Raw genomic sequence first — 17,420 nt, forward strand, 5'->3', positions numbered from 1 at the left:
TAATAATTTTACAGTTGGTTTCTACTTGGATATATTGCATAAAATACAATATTGGGTATACATTAATATTAATAATAAATTCTAATCTAGAATTCGTGCTTCTAGATTTTTATTCTTTTTAACAACATTTTTAAAAACAGTGTCATAACCATTTAAAACACCTACAAAAAAGCATCATGATATAACGTTTTGGGGCATGTACTAGTTATGTACTCGCACAATACCCAATGCAGGCCTATATTTCAGTGCAATCTAATAGCACTAATATACAAACTAATATACTTCAACTAATACTTCAAAATCCTTTTTTGCATTTGAAGAGTTTCTTGGAAAACAACATCTGAACGTTTCTGAAATGTTGAGAGTTTGAGAGTTTTTTATGTAGGCTAATTCAAGTCCTCAGAAAAAGAATAGTTTAAAGGCATTTTGCAAAGAGAGATTGTTGAAGTTTCAGTGTTTCTCAGCACATGCGGACAAGATCGCTTTTTCTGCAGCCCACTTTACAGCACGTGGAGGGCAGCGTTTCGTATGTGTCTCTTCTTACTCGATCCATTTCTGCAGAGGTCTCCACATCAGTCTCGATTTCATAACCTGTGTAAAATCATAGTCATGTAATGTAAATGATGCTGGTTTCTTCCACAGTTGCTGTATGAGTTAATGAGTTGTCAGAAAGTTACTTCAGAACGCAAAATTCATATAAACAGCAGGTGGCACACAAGAGCTGAATTTGGAAAAGCATATGACTCCTCCAGCCCTATATCTGCAATGTTTTTATATGACAAGTGTATGCCAGCATGCTGTTGCTGTTCCCAAATTCATCCAAGATTTATATTTATGCTTTGATTTTACTGGCATAAATGTATAATTTCAGTGGCTCTTGTGAGTTCCTAAAGGTGAAATCTAAATTTACAAGAGAATGCAAAGTAGCTGTAATCCATAGCAATTTTAAATAAAATCAATTCCAGATGATTTATAATTTTATCAACTGAATGAATTTTAATAAATTAATTCATACAAATATTAAAAAAAGAAATAATAATTAAAATAAATTATATTTTTATTTATATATATATATATATATATATATATATATATATATATATATATATATATATATATAAATCTTCATCAAATAACCCGTTCATTACATTATATTGTTTATATTATATTATATTATATTATATTATATTATATTATCTATAAAAAGTAGTACCAATTTAACTAATTTACAAACAAGTTTTAACATATAATACATTTTATAATTTATATTTATTTATATAAATTATATATATAACATTTTTATATTTTGATCATTATTATTAAAATCATAATTATTATTATCATTATTAGAATGAATACATTTACAAGAGAATGCAAAGTAACTGTAATCCATAGAATTTTAAGTAAATTCAATTCCAGATGATTTATCAACTGAATGAATTTTAATAAATTCATTCATACAAATATTTTTATAAAATTAGAAATAATAATTAAAATACATTTTATTTGTATTTTTATATATATTTTGATTATATATATAAATCTTTATCAAATAACCCGTTCTTCATTTGTGCAGTTCATTACATTATATTGTTTATGTTATATTACATTATATTATAATTTCTATAAAAAGTAGTACTAATTTAACTAATTTACAAACAAGTTTTAACATATAATACATTTTATAATTTATATATATTTATATAAATTATATATATATATAACATTTTTATATTTTGATCATTATTATTGAAATCATAATTATTATCATCATTATTATAAAAATCATAATCTTTATCAAATATCCAGTTCTTCATTTTTGCAGTTCATTCTATTCTATTCTATTCTATTCTATTCTATTCTATTCTATTCTATTCTATTCTATTCTATTCTATCTGTAAAAAGCCAGGCCACTTTTCATATAACATATAATACATTTTATACAGTAACTAAAAGTTGTTGTTACAGTAATAATCAACAACTACCGAATATGTAACAGTAGGACTTTAAATGGATAGTTATGTTCTGACCTCACGTACACTGTGAGGATGACTGCTAAGCAAAGACAAAATATATACTGACCATTTACAGGGTCTTCAGATTGGACCCGCCTCCATCTGGAACCCCCACACGTGTAGACGACAGCCCGAAAAAACTCACGGCCACAGAGTCTCAGAGCTTTCTGGGCCTGGGCCGAATCTGCCCACACAGCAAACACCAACAGCACTGCCAGTAGCACGACCTTCATAGCTGGAAATATGTGTGAAAGCTGTCTTCCGCTGAGGTTATGGATGTCTTTTGTTAGCTCGTGTTTTCTGACTTCAGAATGTCTTCGTTTATATACTACGCAAACCGTGATTTATGTCTTATTGACGCACTTCTGTTCCGTGACCTTTTAAATGAGGCAAAATGACCCACAAAGCAGAGACTTCCATTTGACAAAATGGGTTTGTTGGTTTTAAATAAATAGATGGTGTACAAATGGTGTATCAAAATACAGCTAATTTAACAAAGTGGCGTGAGGTCTTTGTTTTATTTGCTGCAGCAAAGTGCTCTTTAATGACGTTTTAGAGATCCATGTCCATAAAACTGAATATTGCATATTCGAGCATGTGTCACACCAACATTATGGTGTGACACCAGGATAATGACAGCACTTACTTCCTCCCAAACCTTGTTAATTTGACCTAAAAGGCTGAGCACCATAATGAGCAGATTTATTTCTGGCTAGCAAACACTTTGTTGCCAAGTGCTTCCACTTAAACGTCACTGTTTACGGGATAAAATGCCATTCTGTAGTATTTGGCACAGGCTTTCACATTTAGATTTAATTGCAGTCATTCCTAAAGGAGACTTCTATGAGTCATCACACGATACACCTAATTCTTTTATTTTGCGTCATTTGTTTTGTAACTGCCAATTCATTTTTTGACATTGTTCATAAAGCAGCAGCAACTTGATTGACAGTGTTCAGTCTGCCACTGAATTGAATGCAAATGCAATGTTTTTGTGAACATGCCTCTGTAATGTTTTCTCCTTATGATGTTTTTAAAAGCTTGTATTTGTTGTTTTTGTTGACCTAGGCAGGGCATGGAAGCAAAAGGGAACTATAAAATCTTATCTATGATGTTAATAGTCATATCATATGAAGTTGTAAAATCTCTACCACTATCACCTCTAGTCATCCTGGTATTGAACACCAGCACTTGTTTTGCTTACCAGTTCAGATCTTCAAATGGACCCTGCTGAAAAATCCAGCATAAACCAGTATGAATTCAAAGTATAGTACTGGTTAGTGCTGATATAGTGTTGTTCAGTGCTAGTATAGTGCTGGTCTAGCAGGTTCACCAGCATGGTTTTGCGGGGTTGAGTGTGAGTAGGCCAGTTTTCTGTATGCAAGCAGTGTTTTAGGAGGAAAAGCATTGTTTTTGCTTGTATATTTCAATACTTAACACATTAATGATGTAAAGGGAAACAATATAAGATTAAAACACATGATTTATTGTAATACTGTAATATATGATTATAACTTTGTAATTTATTTTGCTCCATCTGTTGAAAGTAACTGAAAATAGTATAAAAAAGCCAAATAAAAGCATAATCATACGCAGTTTGTTTAACAGGAGTTATGAGAAGAGCTCTCTCAATGGTACAGTTAATAACAACTTGATCATGAAAGTTCAAAATTAAACGGTGCTGTTTTTAAAGACTTTCGTGTTTATTTGGGAACTCGCAAGTCAAAGCTGTTAGTCACTGATTCTAAAAAAGTGTATATAGTAAAAGGTGTCATTGCAGCCAGGAGCATGAAATATTGTAGACAATAGTGATAGCATGCACTTTCAACAATTGCTGAAAGTAAATGGCCAAGTGCCTAACTAATGAAAACAACTTCAACAACTTTTGTACAAGTACCATAAGAAAGACATAAAGTGAACATGGTGATGCTATTTTTGGAGTTGTTTAAGCATCCTCTGGTGAGATATGACTGATTTCATCTAAGGCTGTGTGGCTGTGAGTCTGTTCTCTTTTTTTCTGTTGTTGTTCCTCTTTTCTTCAGTGATTCTGCTTGTTAATTGCAGGTGGCGTTGCCAAACGTCAATCATCACTTGTAGAGCGAATCTACTTTATTTCACTAACTGCAACACTGCTTCAGTGTTACTTTTACTCTCTATTGACTGGGATCATATGAAAACTAAACAGCAGCGTTCATTTAACACTGAGGATTTTACTGTGTACCAATAAACAAGTATCTGCAATGTGCATTTTTCTTAATTAAATAATTTATTAAAATTAATTGGAAAATTGTCTTAGTCTATCTATGAACACACACTAAGAAACGATAGCATCCCAAGCTGCTCCCAGCCTGCAAAACATACTTTATGCTGGTCCACCAGTACACCTGCTTCCCATGCTGGGGACCAGTAAACCAACAGCCAGCATCTGTCATGATCATTACTGGGAGTGCCCTTGTCTGCCACTAGAGGGCACTCCAACCCGGACTCTTGTTTTCACCCCTTGGACTTCATTTCCCATAACCCACTTCCCGGACTCATTATCCCGTTCATTGCACCCAGCTGTTTTGTGTTTCATCATTAGTGTCTGCCTATTTATACCCGGTTTGTTTTCTGCTTTGGTTATGGTGTTTTCATGTATGGTTTTCCTGGTCTCTCTTTTGGTTTTTGGTTTTCGTGTTTTTTGTATGGACTGTCTTTATGGATTTTGACCCTTGCCTGTCTGTGGATTACGTTCTGGAGTTCCCCATTAAATGCTGCACATGGATCTTACCTGTTTGTCTCTGTACAATCCGTGACAGCATCCCATTCAGGTGTGCAAAACATACCTTATGCTGGTGACCAGCAATGCTGGATTTTTCTGCAGGGTAGTTTACCAATAACCTGGTTGAGAACATTTATATTTTATTTGCCCATTTGAGAAAATTCGTTTTCTAAGTAAGAAAAAGGATTGATAAACAACAATACTGACATAGCTAAATTAAAAGTCTGAATTTATCATAACTAAATTGCCCCGATTCTTATGAAGGCCTAAAGATCATTCATTTGGTATGTTTGTTTGTTCGTATTTAAAGGTGCTAAGACTGTTAGTGAGTTTTTGAAATGAGCGCATGCATAAGAACAACCCCCCTCCTTCACAGCTCATTTCGAGGGAACGCCTCCCAAAACTCGTAAACACTCGTATTGGAACACGAGTGTTTACCACCGGCATTCGCTGTGTTGTGTTAGTGGATTCATTATGTCGGACTCACCGCAGGTAACTTATAATCTGCAGTTGTTACTCCTGTCTCCTGACAAAAACATTGCATGCGGCGCCTGTGGAGTGTGGAAAGTTACTGGAGCGCGCAGCCGCGCACGTCTCGCACAAGGAAAGTCATGGCAGTGATTGACAAGCCAGAGGGCCAATTGTTTACGCGATTGGCTGATGTTTTTAAGGCCCTACCTCGTGCACAGATGATGTATATTAATATTATTCCTTTCAGTGCACCTAATAAATAGTCTTTTATCAGTTAGTAAAGACAGTTTCAAGTAATATTGCAAAAATGTATAAAACAAAACATCCTCTTTAGCACCTTTAAAAGTTCTAAAACCTCCACAGTAGGAAAAAAGAAAAACAGAAGCACATAAACTGACAGAAAGGCAAAAAAAAGGTGAAAAAGTGAATTTTGTAAGTTAGTAAGTTGCTGCAAGAGGAAGGGGAAGATATTTTGATTAAATATTATGAGAGCGCATGAATTTAAAAAATGATGTGCACGGAAAAAACATTTATAAAAAAAACTAAAATATTACATTAAAAAAACAACTGTCAATTTTGATTTCATCATGACTTTAAATGAAATCAAATTTAATTTAATGCATATTCCTTTTGATCTTTGCACTGTAGTGACACTTCAAACAGAAGACAAACGACAGATCTTTTAAACGACAGATCTGTCATTTAAATGAGAATGATGGAGGAATGAGGGTGGAAACTTTAAGAAGCTCACGCGATCCAATAGTTGAAATTCCATCTCAACAGGTTCATAAGAGGGCATTGTGTAGCCTAGTTCTTCAGTTAAAAAAAAAATAATAATTAAGCATGTTGTTCTTGTAAACATACTGGAGATTAGCAATATCAGAGGTTTAACTGATCAAGACTATTTATTTATTTAAGTTTTTTTTTTTGTCCATCAGGGGGCGCATTGAAAACAGGTTCTCGCTGTAGGTCAAGCTCTTGTTTTTGAACAGCACTGTCACTCTGCATTCCTAGAAAGCCACACTCCTCACTTAGCTGACAGTCTTGGCTGACACCTTTGCACATAAGGTTTACTGTAACGTCCAACCTCTGAAAATACCCTGTATTCAACCTGCTGTGTCTTGCCTCACCCATTTGAACATACAGGATTGTAAATGCCTGATGTGAGGAATCCAGTTTTGCGTGTTCTTAACATGTTTTCCTGTAACTATGTGATCTTAGCTGCTTTGTACAAAACATACACAAAACAACAAAATAGAGCATTGATTGGCTATTTATCACCAAATGACCTTCCTTGTCAGTTTTACTGCTTTATAATAAATCATTTTAAGTCAGTATTGGACATTCACTTTTTAAATAAAATGTTAAGTACAATGTCACCTTTGAATAACCTCAAGAAGATGATCTGTATGAGCTTATAGGCCTACTGGTGTCTTTCTGGAAGGGAAAGTAGTGATATATGGTGTAACAGGTCTATGACCAAACGCCCACCAATGATAAGCTGTTTACTCTAAGTATGGAAGTGTCAGAGCTAAAGATAGCTGAAGTGTGCACTTGCAGAAACAAGAAGTGCTGAGAGTAGCTACTACTTTTGAGATTATGTTCGCTGCTGAAGGGCTGTAGATGCCTTATGTTGATATTGCTTTATAAAAGCTTTCATGAATGAAACCTACCAACTAACATGATCACATAATATTATGCTTAGGATCATACACTTAAAGGTGCAGTAAGGATTTCTGAGAAACTTTGTTGATATTTGAAATCACCAAAACAAACATGCCTGTACCCAAAATGATCACACCCCTATCTTGATAGCCCCGTCACCAAATTCACGAACACGCTATGCAACACAAGCACCTCTCCATCACGAGTGTATACGCCCCTTACTGCTGATTGGCTACAAGTGTGTTATGAGAAACACTTTCAACAGCGTTTCTCAGATACCTTAAGATGAGGTGCTTGCGGTATAAGTTCATTGTTCTATTGTCTTTTGTCAAAACGTGCCGCTCATGTAAGCGTGTAGACATGGTGTAAAGCTTGGTTTATTGGCCTTGTCCCAAATTGTAGAAGAAGAAGAGTTGTTGAGTGTTGTTACCATGCCGTCATTTTACGCCGGACTGCTTCATGAATGAGGGTCAATTCAACGTTGGGTTTACACAAAAGATTAACACGATGGCACATGCTAGTCGATGAGTTAAATCAACTCCACAGCAACTACATTAATTTATTCACTAACCATTCAGAAACGTCCAGATGCATTCTATAAGTTGTAACTTCTTCCTGAGTCTCTCCATCAGTGTCTGACTCTGGTTTGAACAATTAAAGGTGCTCTAAGTGATGTCACACGTTTTTAGGCCAAAACATTTTTTGTCACATACAGCAAACATATCCTCACTATCCGCTAGCTACCTGTCCCCTGAAGACACTGTAAAAAAACGCGGCCTCTGTAGTCGCCACAAGCTCCGAAAACGGCAATAAAAACAAACTGGTGCAGCCTGGACCACGAATCATAATAAACATGGTCCAGCCAATAACCGACAAGAATGATTTTAAATGCGCGTTCATGACTGTTTCAGGAAGCACGGAGGGGAGGGGGAGGAGGAGGAGGAGGGAGGGTCTAGCTAGCCTCTGTTTTGTTTGAAAACACTTCGAATGTCAACAGGAAGTTACTCCACCCAGGATCGCTTAGAGCACCTTTAAGTCTGAAACCTTGACTGACAATCGTCATTTTGGCTGGGTGAGATTCTCCAGCTTTGTTGTTGTTGAGCAACTGATGCACGTTCTGTTAAAGCTCCGCCCTCTTCTGGAAAGGAGGCCGGGAGCAGCAGCTCATTTGCATTTGCATTGCCAGAGACTTATATTACATCTTGTAAAAGGGGCATCATAGGTCCCCTTTAATGAAAATAAAGGGTATATGTTTAATAAAAATGTTCTTTAAATTAAATGAAAATGTTTAATGAAATCAGAAAATATTTAGGAAATTGTTTAATTTAGTTTTATACATATGTTCTCTATTGTGGGTTTGGTTAAGTGTAATAAAAACAAACATCATCACGCGTGTACCTTACTTCTTACTTCTGCTTCCTGATGGTTTAGAGCAGTGTTTCTCAACCAGGGGTCCATGGACCCCTAGTGGTCCTTGACATAATGCCAGGGGGTCCTTATAAAATATCTGAATATTAATTTTTGTATATCTTGACATTGACATGTTCCCATAAAAGAGGAAGATAATATATGTATAATGTACCTGACAATATGACTAAATATAGGACAAGTCAACAAACGTAGTAGTAGTAAATTATACTTGATTGCATTTGGTTGTCACAAAGACATTAATGATACCAATGCACCATTTTTATTCTGGGGTCCTTGAGGATGATTCCAAATATGATGGGGGTCCATGACTCAAAAAAGGTTGAGATTCACTGGTTTAGAGGACAATTACTCTGAGTCGCCCCCTGTCGTTTTAAAGAATAGGCTAGTACAATGGTAAGCGCGTCAAGTATTAATGCATCGTCCGTTTGGAGAGGTGCACAGCAGAGGCTCGTGGTGTGGAGCCAGGTGAAAGTATAAACAAGGCTTCAGAGTTCATATCTTTGATGAGCCATGCAGAGGTGTCAGGGTCTAAGAGATGGTTCAAACGCAAACAAACATGTCATTATTGTGATATTGTATAAACACTGATATTGTATTGTATAAACAGCTAGTGAAAAAAAATTTAATTGCAGCATCACAGATAGCCTATACATAAAAACACACACAATAATCACCCCAACTGTTGTTCCAAAAGAGTTGTCTGACAACATATTTACAATGTTGCCGATATGTTTACAAGCTCCCAGCATGCATTGCAACATAAATCAATTATGCCGTTATAGGATTATTTGATTTTGTTGTTGTCAGTTTTAGTTATTTGTTGTGAAATTACTTGGCTATCAGCAAGTCAAGAGTCCTTTAAAAATCAAACAGCAGAAACAGAGAAACTCGTAAGGCACAGTTGCATATACAACCATCAGTGAAGTGTGAGTGGGATCTCAGTGGTCCTTTGGTCACTGGCATATTCTTGTCTGTCATCAGTCTTGGAATCAAATCCCAATCCTCTCAGGTGGCAACTAATATTTACCCTGACCGTCTGTCATTGCTGTAGCTCTTCAACATTATTTTATTTAAAAATAAATAACTGCTTTATTTCTTAAGAAGTGCCTGGAAGTACTTGATAATAATCTGAATAATATTCTGAATGATATCAGTTGAATTTGTGATGCAGCCTGGAATTAAAACATCATGTTCGTTCATCTGTCCAAAGGAGAACTGGCCCCCCAACTGACCCTGGTTTCTCCAAAGGGTTTTTTCTCAATTTCTGTCACCTGGAGTTTAGGTTCCTCCTTGCCACTGTCGCCTCTGGCTTCCTTAGTTGGGACAACTTAAATTCATCAATATTACTGATTTTACTGCACTGACACTATCGGATGAGAACTAAACTTGGCTGGACGATGACATCACTGTTTTCTCCAGAGCTGCTTTATAGCCGAATTGAACTTTTTCCATAATTAATGAAACTTACACAAGTTATTGAACCAAACTGAATCAACTGATTTCAACTGAATAATGATTGTTTACCATTGTCTTTTTAGAATTGAACTGAATCATTATTTTCCTGTTGATCACTGTAAAGCTGCTTTGAAACAATCTGTATTGTATAAAGCGCTATAGAATATGAGTATATATCTTTATTGTCCACCAAGGTGGAAATTTTTCTTTGGCTCACCAACACATAAAATAGCTAAACAGATGATATTAAAAAACAATACAAAGAGAGAATCACATTACATAAAAATCCAGTTTATGCCACTATCATTCACTGACAGAATTAAGGATTTTAATGGTGTTAGGAATAAAAGACCTCTTAAACACATTTCTATTTGCTAGAGGGATTCTATATCATCTTTCTGATTTCAACGGATCAAACAAAGAGAGGATGTGAACTATCTGCAAGAATACTCCTTGCCGCCTTCTTTGCCTTTCAGCAAAGAGTTGTATTAAGGGCTTCTTTGTTCTGCCATCTATTTTACTTGCCATTGACACAAATTTAGACATGTTTGTTCTTGGATCTGCAAGAAGGCAAGAAGGTGAAAACTTAATACACTCTTAATAATGGATTTGTACACAAGTTCAAAAATATGTTGACTGACACCAAGGCCACTGAGTTGTCTAAGAAGAAAGAGTTGCTGAAAGCATCTTTTACTTTTGTACTCTGAATTCTCAGTGAAGCTCACCTGGGAGTCCAGAAATGTACCAAGATATTTAAAATTATCCACAATTTCAACCTGTTGGCCCTCAAGTGAAATTGGCAAATTGTCATATCTTGTTTTGAGAACATAATGAATTCATCATAACAACATTATTGTCCATTATATACTGTAAATAAAGTGACTTGACTTGACTGACTTGAATATCAGCCTGATTCCTTCCTTTCACCTGAGAATATCAAGATACATTAAAAAGTTTAGGGTTGGTAAGTTTTTTTTTTATTAATACTTTTATTCAGCAAGGATGCATTAAATTAATCCAAATTTAAAACTGACAGTAAAGATTAGGATACAAAAGACTTTGTTCGTCAAAGAGTCCTGAAAAAAAAATCACAATTTCCACAAAAATATTAAGTAGCACAACTGTTTTCAACATCGATAGTAATAAATGTTTCTTGAGCACCAAATCAGCATATTAGAATGATTTCAAGACTGTAAATGTAACTTTGCCATCACAGCAATAAATAATTTAAAAAAAAAATAGATTAAAGGGATAGTTCACTCAAAAAAAAAAAAAATTGTCATCATTTACTCACCCTCAAGTTTTATCTAAACCAGTATGAGTGTCTTTCTTCTGCTGAACACAAAAGAAGATATTTTGAAGAATGTTGGTAAACAAACAGTTGACGGTAGCCACTGACGTCCATATAGTAGAAAGAAAATACTATGGAAGTCAATGGCTACCATCAACTGTCTGGTTACCAACATTCTTCAAAATATCTTTTGTGTTCAGCAGAAGAAAGACATTCATACAGGTTTAGAACAACTTGAGGGTTTGTAAATGATGACAGAATTTTCATTTTTGTGCAACCTATCCCATTAAAACTGTTATTTCAATTTGTAAAAAAGTTTACAGTATTACTGTTTCTGCTTTATTTTTGTCAAATAAATGCTGCCTTGGTAAGTATAAGAGACGTCTTTCAAAAACATTTAAAAAATCTTAATGACCCCAAACTTTTGAATTGCATTGTAGCTATTTTACTATTTAAAAAAAGTGAAATGATTCAGAGAACATGTTTCATTTTCATTAGGAAAACAGTTGTAAATCTTTGCTAAGCTGCATTGGTTCAGCATCATTAAAATGCTTAGGCTTAGGCACACCAGTGTGAGGTGAGGTAATAGGCCAACATTAGGAGAAAGGTTAAGTAATCAGATCTGGTGTTGAAACAAGAGAATCATAGAAAAGTGTAGAAGGTAGAATTCAGTTTAATCCTTTTTCTTTTTGCATTTATTTTACAAAGCTGCATCATAAATCTCACACTTCTCTTCAATAAGCCACATGATTTGACGTATAATTCTTGTCTGTTGCAAAAACAGTGCAGGATGATTTAAATGCCAAAGTTTAATAGGGATTTTTGGAAAATCCCTGTAAGAATGAGCAATAGCCACAGTGGTACTTTGGAAAACACTATTAATAACAATGAGGAAACAATCACCTTCCTGTCAAAAACATGACACTTATTTGGGAAAATTATTAAAGGGTTAGTCAACCCAAAAATGAAAATTCTGTCATCAGTTACTCACTTTTGTCATTCCAAACCTGAATGTCTTTGATCATCTTTTAAACAAAAATGAAGATATTTTATTAATCAAACCGGAGAGATTTCAATTCCAATAATTCCAATAAAACTCTGATGCTTCCAAATAAAGCTTGTAAGTTTTGGTGGAATGGACTTTCAGTGGAGGGACAGAAATCTCTCAGATTTCATTAAAAATATCTTCATTTGTGTTTTTAAGATGAACAAAAGTTGTAAGGTTTTGGAACGACATGATGAGGGTGAGTAAATGATGACAGAATTTTAATTTCCCTGTATGTAAAGTCAGCATTATGTTACATCATCGGTCAGTGCTCTCCGGTTATGAAAGAAGCAGTAGCATTTCAACTGACTAAAGATTCATTAAAAAGTCAAGCCTGGTTTGGTGCAGTACTTGACCTCTCGTGCATAGATTCTGTACTGTTGCCCTGAGGCTAAGGTCACATATTAGTGGAAGATCAATGGACTTCTGGATCTGTTTGCACATGTAGGTTGCCACAGCAAAGCGAGAGTTATGTTTCCAGTACGAGGTCATGTGTGCTGAATCGATTCTGACCTGAAAAAACTGACACACGTATCTGAAAGTACATGCAGGTGCAAAGTGCAGTGCATAGCAGGTGTGTGCATGACACTGATCCAGCACTGGGGACTTACACCTTAAAGACCCAATGAAATCATGTGATGAGCAAAGTTTTCTCTCATGTGTTGATTATGTTGAAACCCATTGGAACCGGAATATATTGAAGAGCTCATTGTTTAGGTATGATTTGCTACTTGTTTAATGGTTGTGATTTCTGTCTTTATTTTTGGTCCATTTTCCCAGAAGAGAAAGTGCATTTAAAATGCATGTACCTGTCAATGTTTAGCATATACATGGCCACATGCAAGCACACATGACATACATTTTGTAACTCTTATAACTTTGATTTCATGGGATCTTTAAGGAATAGTTTGTGTGCAGGACTGATCCAACGCTAAAGTAAATGACATGTGCTATTTTACAGGACAGAGAAACGTTCAAGTGAGACCAACATACTGTTACTTATGTAAAGATAACTGTTGAAAATGTGGCAACTGGCCACCAGAGCAACAAAACAAGGTTAATTATTGTTATATAGGAAATGCTTTTAACTTAGTACAGTAACACTTGACATTTGACTTGACATTTGATATTCAACAGTATTCTTGACATTTATTCAACAGTGCTTTGATCTGCCGGCATTGACACTATTCTTGAAGAGCTGCTGTGCAGCAAAGATTATGTACCAGTTATCAATGTAAAGCTGCTTTGATACAATCTATATAAATAAAGGTGACTTGACTTGACTTGACTTGACTTAAAGGGTTGGAGATGTGTTTGGAAGTGCCAGTTTTACAATTAGATCAAAGTTGTTCAAGTCCTGCCCTGCAAGTTTTCTTTTTCAAGTAGCCATTTTACTCAGATATACGTCACGATAGGGAAAAAAAGGCTAACAAATTATATTTAATGCCGACTTTATTTATTTTATTTTTTTTTGCAATAGAAGGAATTCAGTAAATTAAATGACATTTTCTGTGTATCGAACTGCAGTAAGATATAAATTTACATTATGCTGCCCAAAGGTGTGGTCATATTTACTGTGAATTTTCGTCGGAGAAAACCATTAATTTCAACAAGAATCAATGCGATCATGAATTTCACATCAGAGAGAAAGATTTCCCCACACACGTTTCACAATGGGTTCAAGTTGGTCACATGGATTCACAAAATTGACCAACAGAAAGCTGCTTGGTTTGAAAGTGACTTGAAAGTGAGAGCTCTGCATCATTGCTACATTATTGACTATAGACAACGCCGAAATGTTGGTAATGTGACTACACCTTAAGACACAGTTACTAGATTTGTTATATATGGCTTGTTCTAAAAATTGTTTAAGAAACTGACTTGATTGCCTTAAAAATTATTAGTTCCAAAAAAAATATTTTTTTCTTTCCTGTGTTGATGTATTTCTACTGAAGCAGTATAGGACAGGGCTTCGATAAGCAGCACTATGGTTTACATCACAGATATGTTGCTTTGCTGTTGCTCATTAAAGGCAAATGGAATTAGAAGCAGGAACATTTAATTGGACAAACATTTAGACATGCCCATGTGTGCGAAATGAGTCATCAGTATTTTTGGTCTGTTTTCCCGGAAGATAAATACTGCAAATTTTAAATATTTTTAAAAGGTACACATTTATACCTTATTAATCACTAAAAGTTGTAATTTCTCTTCATTGCTAGTAGGTTGGACCCTTTTGCCTCCAGGACTGCCTTAATTTTTCATGGCATAGATTCAACAAGTTGCTGGAAACATTCCTCAGAGATTTTGGTCCATATTGACATGATAGCATCACAATTTATGCAGATTTGTCGGCTGCACATCCATGATGCAAATCTCTCGTTCCACCACATCTCAAAGAAGCTCTATTGGATCCAGATCTGGTAACTGTTGAGGCCATTTAAAGGTGGACTCAGTAGGATTTTAAAAACACTGTCTGGAAGTTAGTCGGGCCGACACCAACAACAAACGTCTAACCAATCAGTATTAGGGGGCGTATGACGGTCGAGGAGAGAGAACGAGCAAGAGGGAGATTTGAAATTAAGAAAAAAAACTGCAGAACGAGAGATGGGACACAATACAAAAGAGCTCAAAAGAATACCACTGGAATGAAGGTTTATGACTGGGCAAGCGCTTTAGGACCCGCATTTATATTAGAAAAGCTTTCCAGCGCTAAGTGGGAAGGTCTGAAAACAGACGCGGAGGCTGCTTTGATTCCGCTTCACATGTGAGTAACATGGTTTTGATTGTCTGGAGCTGATTGGCTACTAACAACAATCACTTTGTATTTACTCTTGTGTAGCAGTGAAGCATTTTGTTGCACGTCAGCTGTGATAAACAGACATCTACTCTCTCATTGCGTGTGTAAGATAGAGTTTTGCTGTTATACCACTGCACACTGACGACCGCTAGTGAATGTGGTGTTTAGCGTCATTGTTAATGCATTTACCTTGCATGCCAGCAGTGATCAGCCCGGGGTTTGAGATCAACTCGGAGCAGTGTGGTTAGGATTGGAGTGTGAGTTTTGCAGTGGAGCAATGAAGAGAGGGGTGGCTTTGTTTGGGTTGATTTCAAATATCAACAATGTCCAACAACGTTGTTAAAAATCTACTTACCGCACATTTAAGTACAGTGATCTCATTGTCAAAACTCATTGTCATGAGCTTTATGACATTGCACATAATCCTGCTGGAAGTAGCCATCTGAAGATGGAAACACTTTGGTCATAAAGGGATGGAGATGGTCAGCAACAATACTCAGGTAGACTGTGGCATTTAAACAATGCTCAATTACTAAGGGCCAAGAAAATATCCTCCACACCATTACACCACCAACACCAGCCTGAACCATTGATACAAGGCAGGATGGATCCACGCTTTTATGTTGTTTTCACCAAATTCTGACCTTATCTGAATGTTGAGATAAGACTCATCAGATTTCTATTGCGGCAGAAATCGAGACTCATCAGCCTCCGTTTCCTGTTCTTGGCACCAGTGTGGTCTTCTGCTGCTGTAGCCCATTTGATTCAAGGCTTGACGTGTTGTGCATTCAGAGATGCCCTTCTGCACACCTCGGTTGTTTATACCTTATTAACCACTAAAAGTTACATATTATACTTTAGAGATACATATTAGTACCATTTGAAAGGGTACTGCCCCAGTCACAGCTTTTGTACCTTTTTCTGAACGAGTAGGCCTACACTAGCATATAAATGGCTGCTGGCTATTGGCTAATGGCTAATGGCTGCTAGTAGGCCTACACTAGCATATAAAAGGCTAATAAACATTGAGTAAAAGCCACACAGCTCCAAATCTGAATGGTAATATGACATAACCAACAACTCTGGTATGTACAACACAGACAAATAAACCACTGTAACATAAGAAACACTTTAACTTGTAAATGAATGAGGAACATTTTACACCTCTGTAGGTGCATCCTTGAACATGACAATGAAACCTAAAAAACCAAAGCACAGAGCGAACTCATAACCACACACACCAAACAATCAATGAGTCATCTATGACCTGTAAATGAATGCTTTTCTTGGAACAGCCTCTAAACTTTCTGAAGCGTATCTTTGATGTGTGATAGTGATGAGTAAAAAGGATACAGCATTTTTGCCATGGCAGGTATATTGATATGTGTGACAGATGTGTATGTGTAAATGATATGTATCCAAACTTGTTGATAAAAAAGTACCTTGATTTACCATTTAAACTAGCGTTACAACGCAGTATAGTCTAATTAAAGTAGAAATATCTGATGATATCCTGCTCTAAGGTGGGCCAAAGATTTTTCAGGGCGGGTTGTAAAAAATTGCACTAACAAAAAAGTAAATTACCCCGGGTGTGGCATGATTGGTCAATAAATCTATAATAAATATTTTATGTGTGCATGTTTCTGAAGAAAAGGATGACCTTCACCCTCAACATGCCCAACAACACAAAAAGCCGTATTAATGTAAGGTGAGCCAAATTTCTTTAGAAAAAGTCAGTGTCCATCCTAACTGAGAAAAAAGGTCTGTGACAGCGTTAATTTCCGATAGGCCACTTTCCTCTTCTGAAGAAAGAGGAAGCGTGTATTTGGATGTGTGAGAGGTGGGGGCAGTTTCACAATGAGCTTTAAGAGATATGACATGTTGCCAACCTTTCACAATGAAAGAACTTCAAAAATAATTTCCCATACAGAAGCAATACAGAACAAGATGTGCAACATAAAAGTTCTACATTGTAATGACTGTCTCATGCTTGGCGGACATTTCAAGGCCAGACTTTCTGCGCTTTGTTTGATTAGAAGTTATGGTCTTCCTTTCTAGCATGCTACTTTTTTACTATCCAAATATTGTGATTTCTCCTCATAGGTACATCTTGCTAGTATGGTGGACACTTTTTGGCCTCCAGAACTGTCTTAATTTTTCATGGCATAGATTCAATGCTGGACCATTATGGTCCATATTGACATGATTGCTGCAGATTTGTCGGCTGCATATCCATGATGTGAATCTCCCGTTCATCCACATCCCAAAGATGCTATACTGGAATGAATCTGGTGACTGTGGAGACCATTTGAGTATAGTGAACTCACTGTCATGTTTGAGATGATTTGAGCTTTGTGACATTGTACGTTATCCTGTTGGATAAAGGGATGGAGATGGTCAACCATACTCAGGTAGGCTGTGGTGTTTAAGCAATATTTATTTACTAAGGGGACCAAAATTGTCCCAATAAAATATCCCCCACACCA

At 36.0% G+C, this 17,420-nt stretch overlaps 1 protein-coding gene across 1 annotated transcript; it reads right to left on the bottom strand.

The window, feature by feature from the left end:
* Positions 1-5,101, bottom strand: insl5b (insulin-like 5b). Its single transcript, XM_048163880.1, has 2 exons — positions 2,083-5,101; positions 1-591 (listed from the first exon to the last, which is right to left on the bottom strand). The coding sequence occupies exons 1-2, from the start codon at positions 2,246-2,248 to the stop codon at positions 461-463; spliced, it is 297 nt and encodes a 98-aa protein (XP_048019837.1). The 5' UTR covers positions 2,249-5,101; the 3' UTR covers positions 1-460.
* Between the last annotated feature and the right edge of the window lie 12,319 nt (positions 5,102-17,420).

This window comes from Megalobrama amblycephala, linkage group LG17, assembly GCF_018812025.1.
Source record: "Megalobrama amblycephala isolate DHTTF-2021 linkage group LG17, ASM1881202v1, whole genome shotgun sequence".
In the NCBI taxonomy this organism is placed as follows: Eukaryota; Metazoa; Chordata; class Actinopteri; order Cypriniformes; family Xenocyprididae; genus Megalobrama; species Megalobrama amblycephala.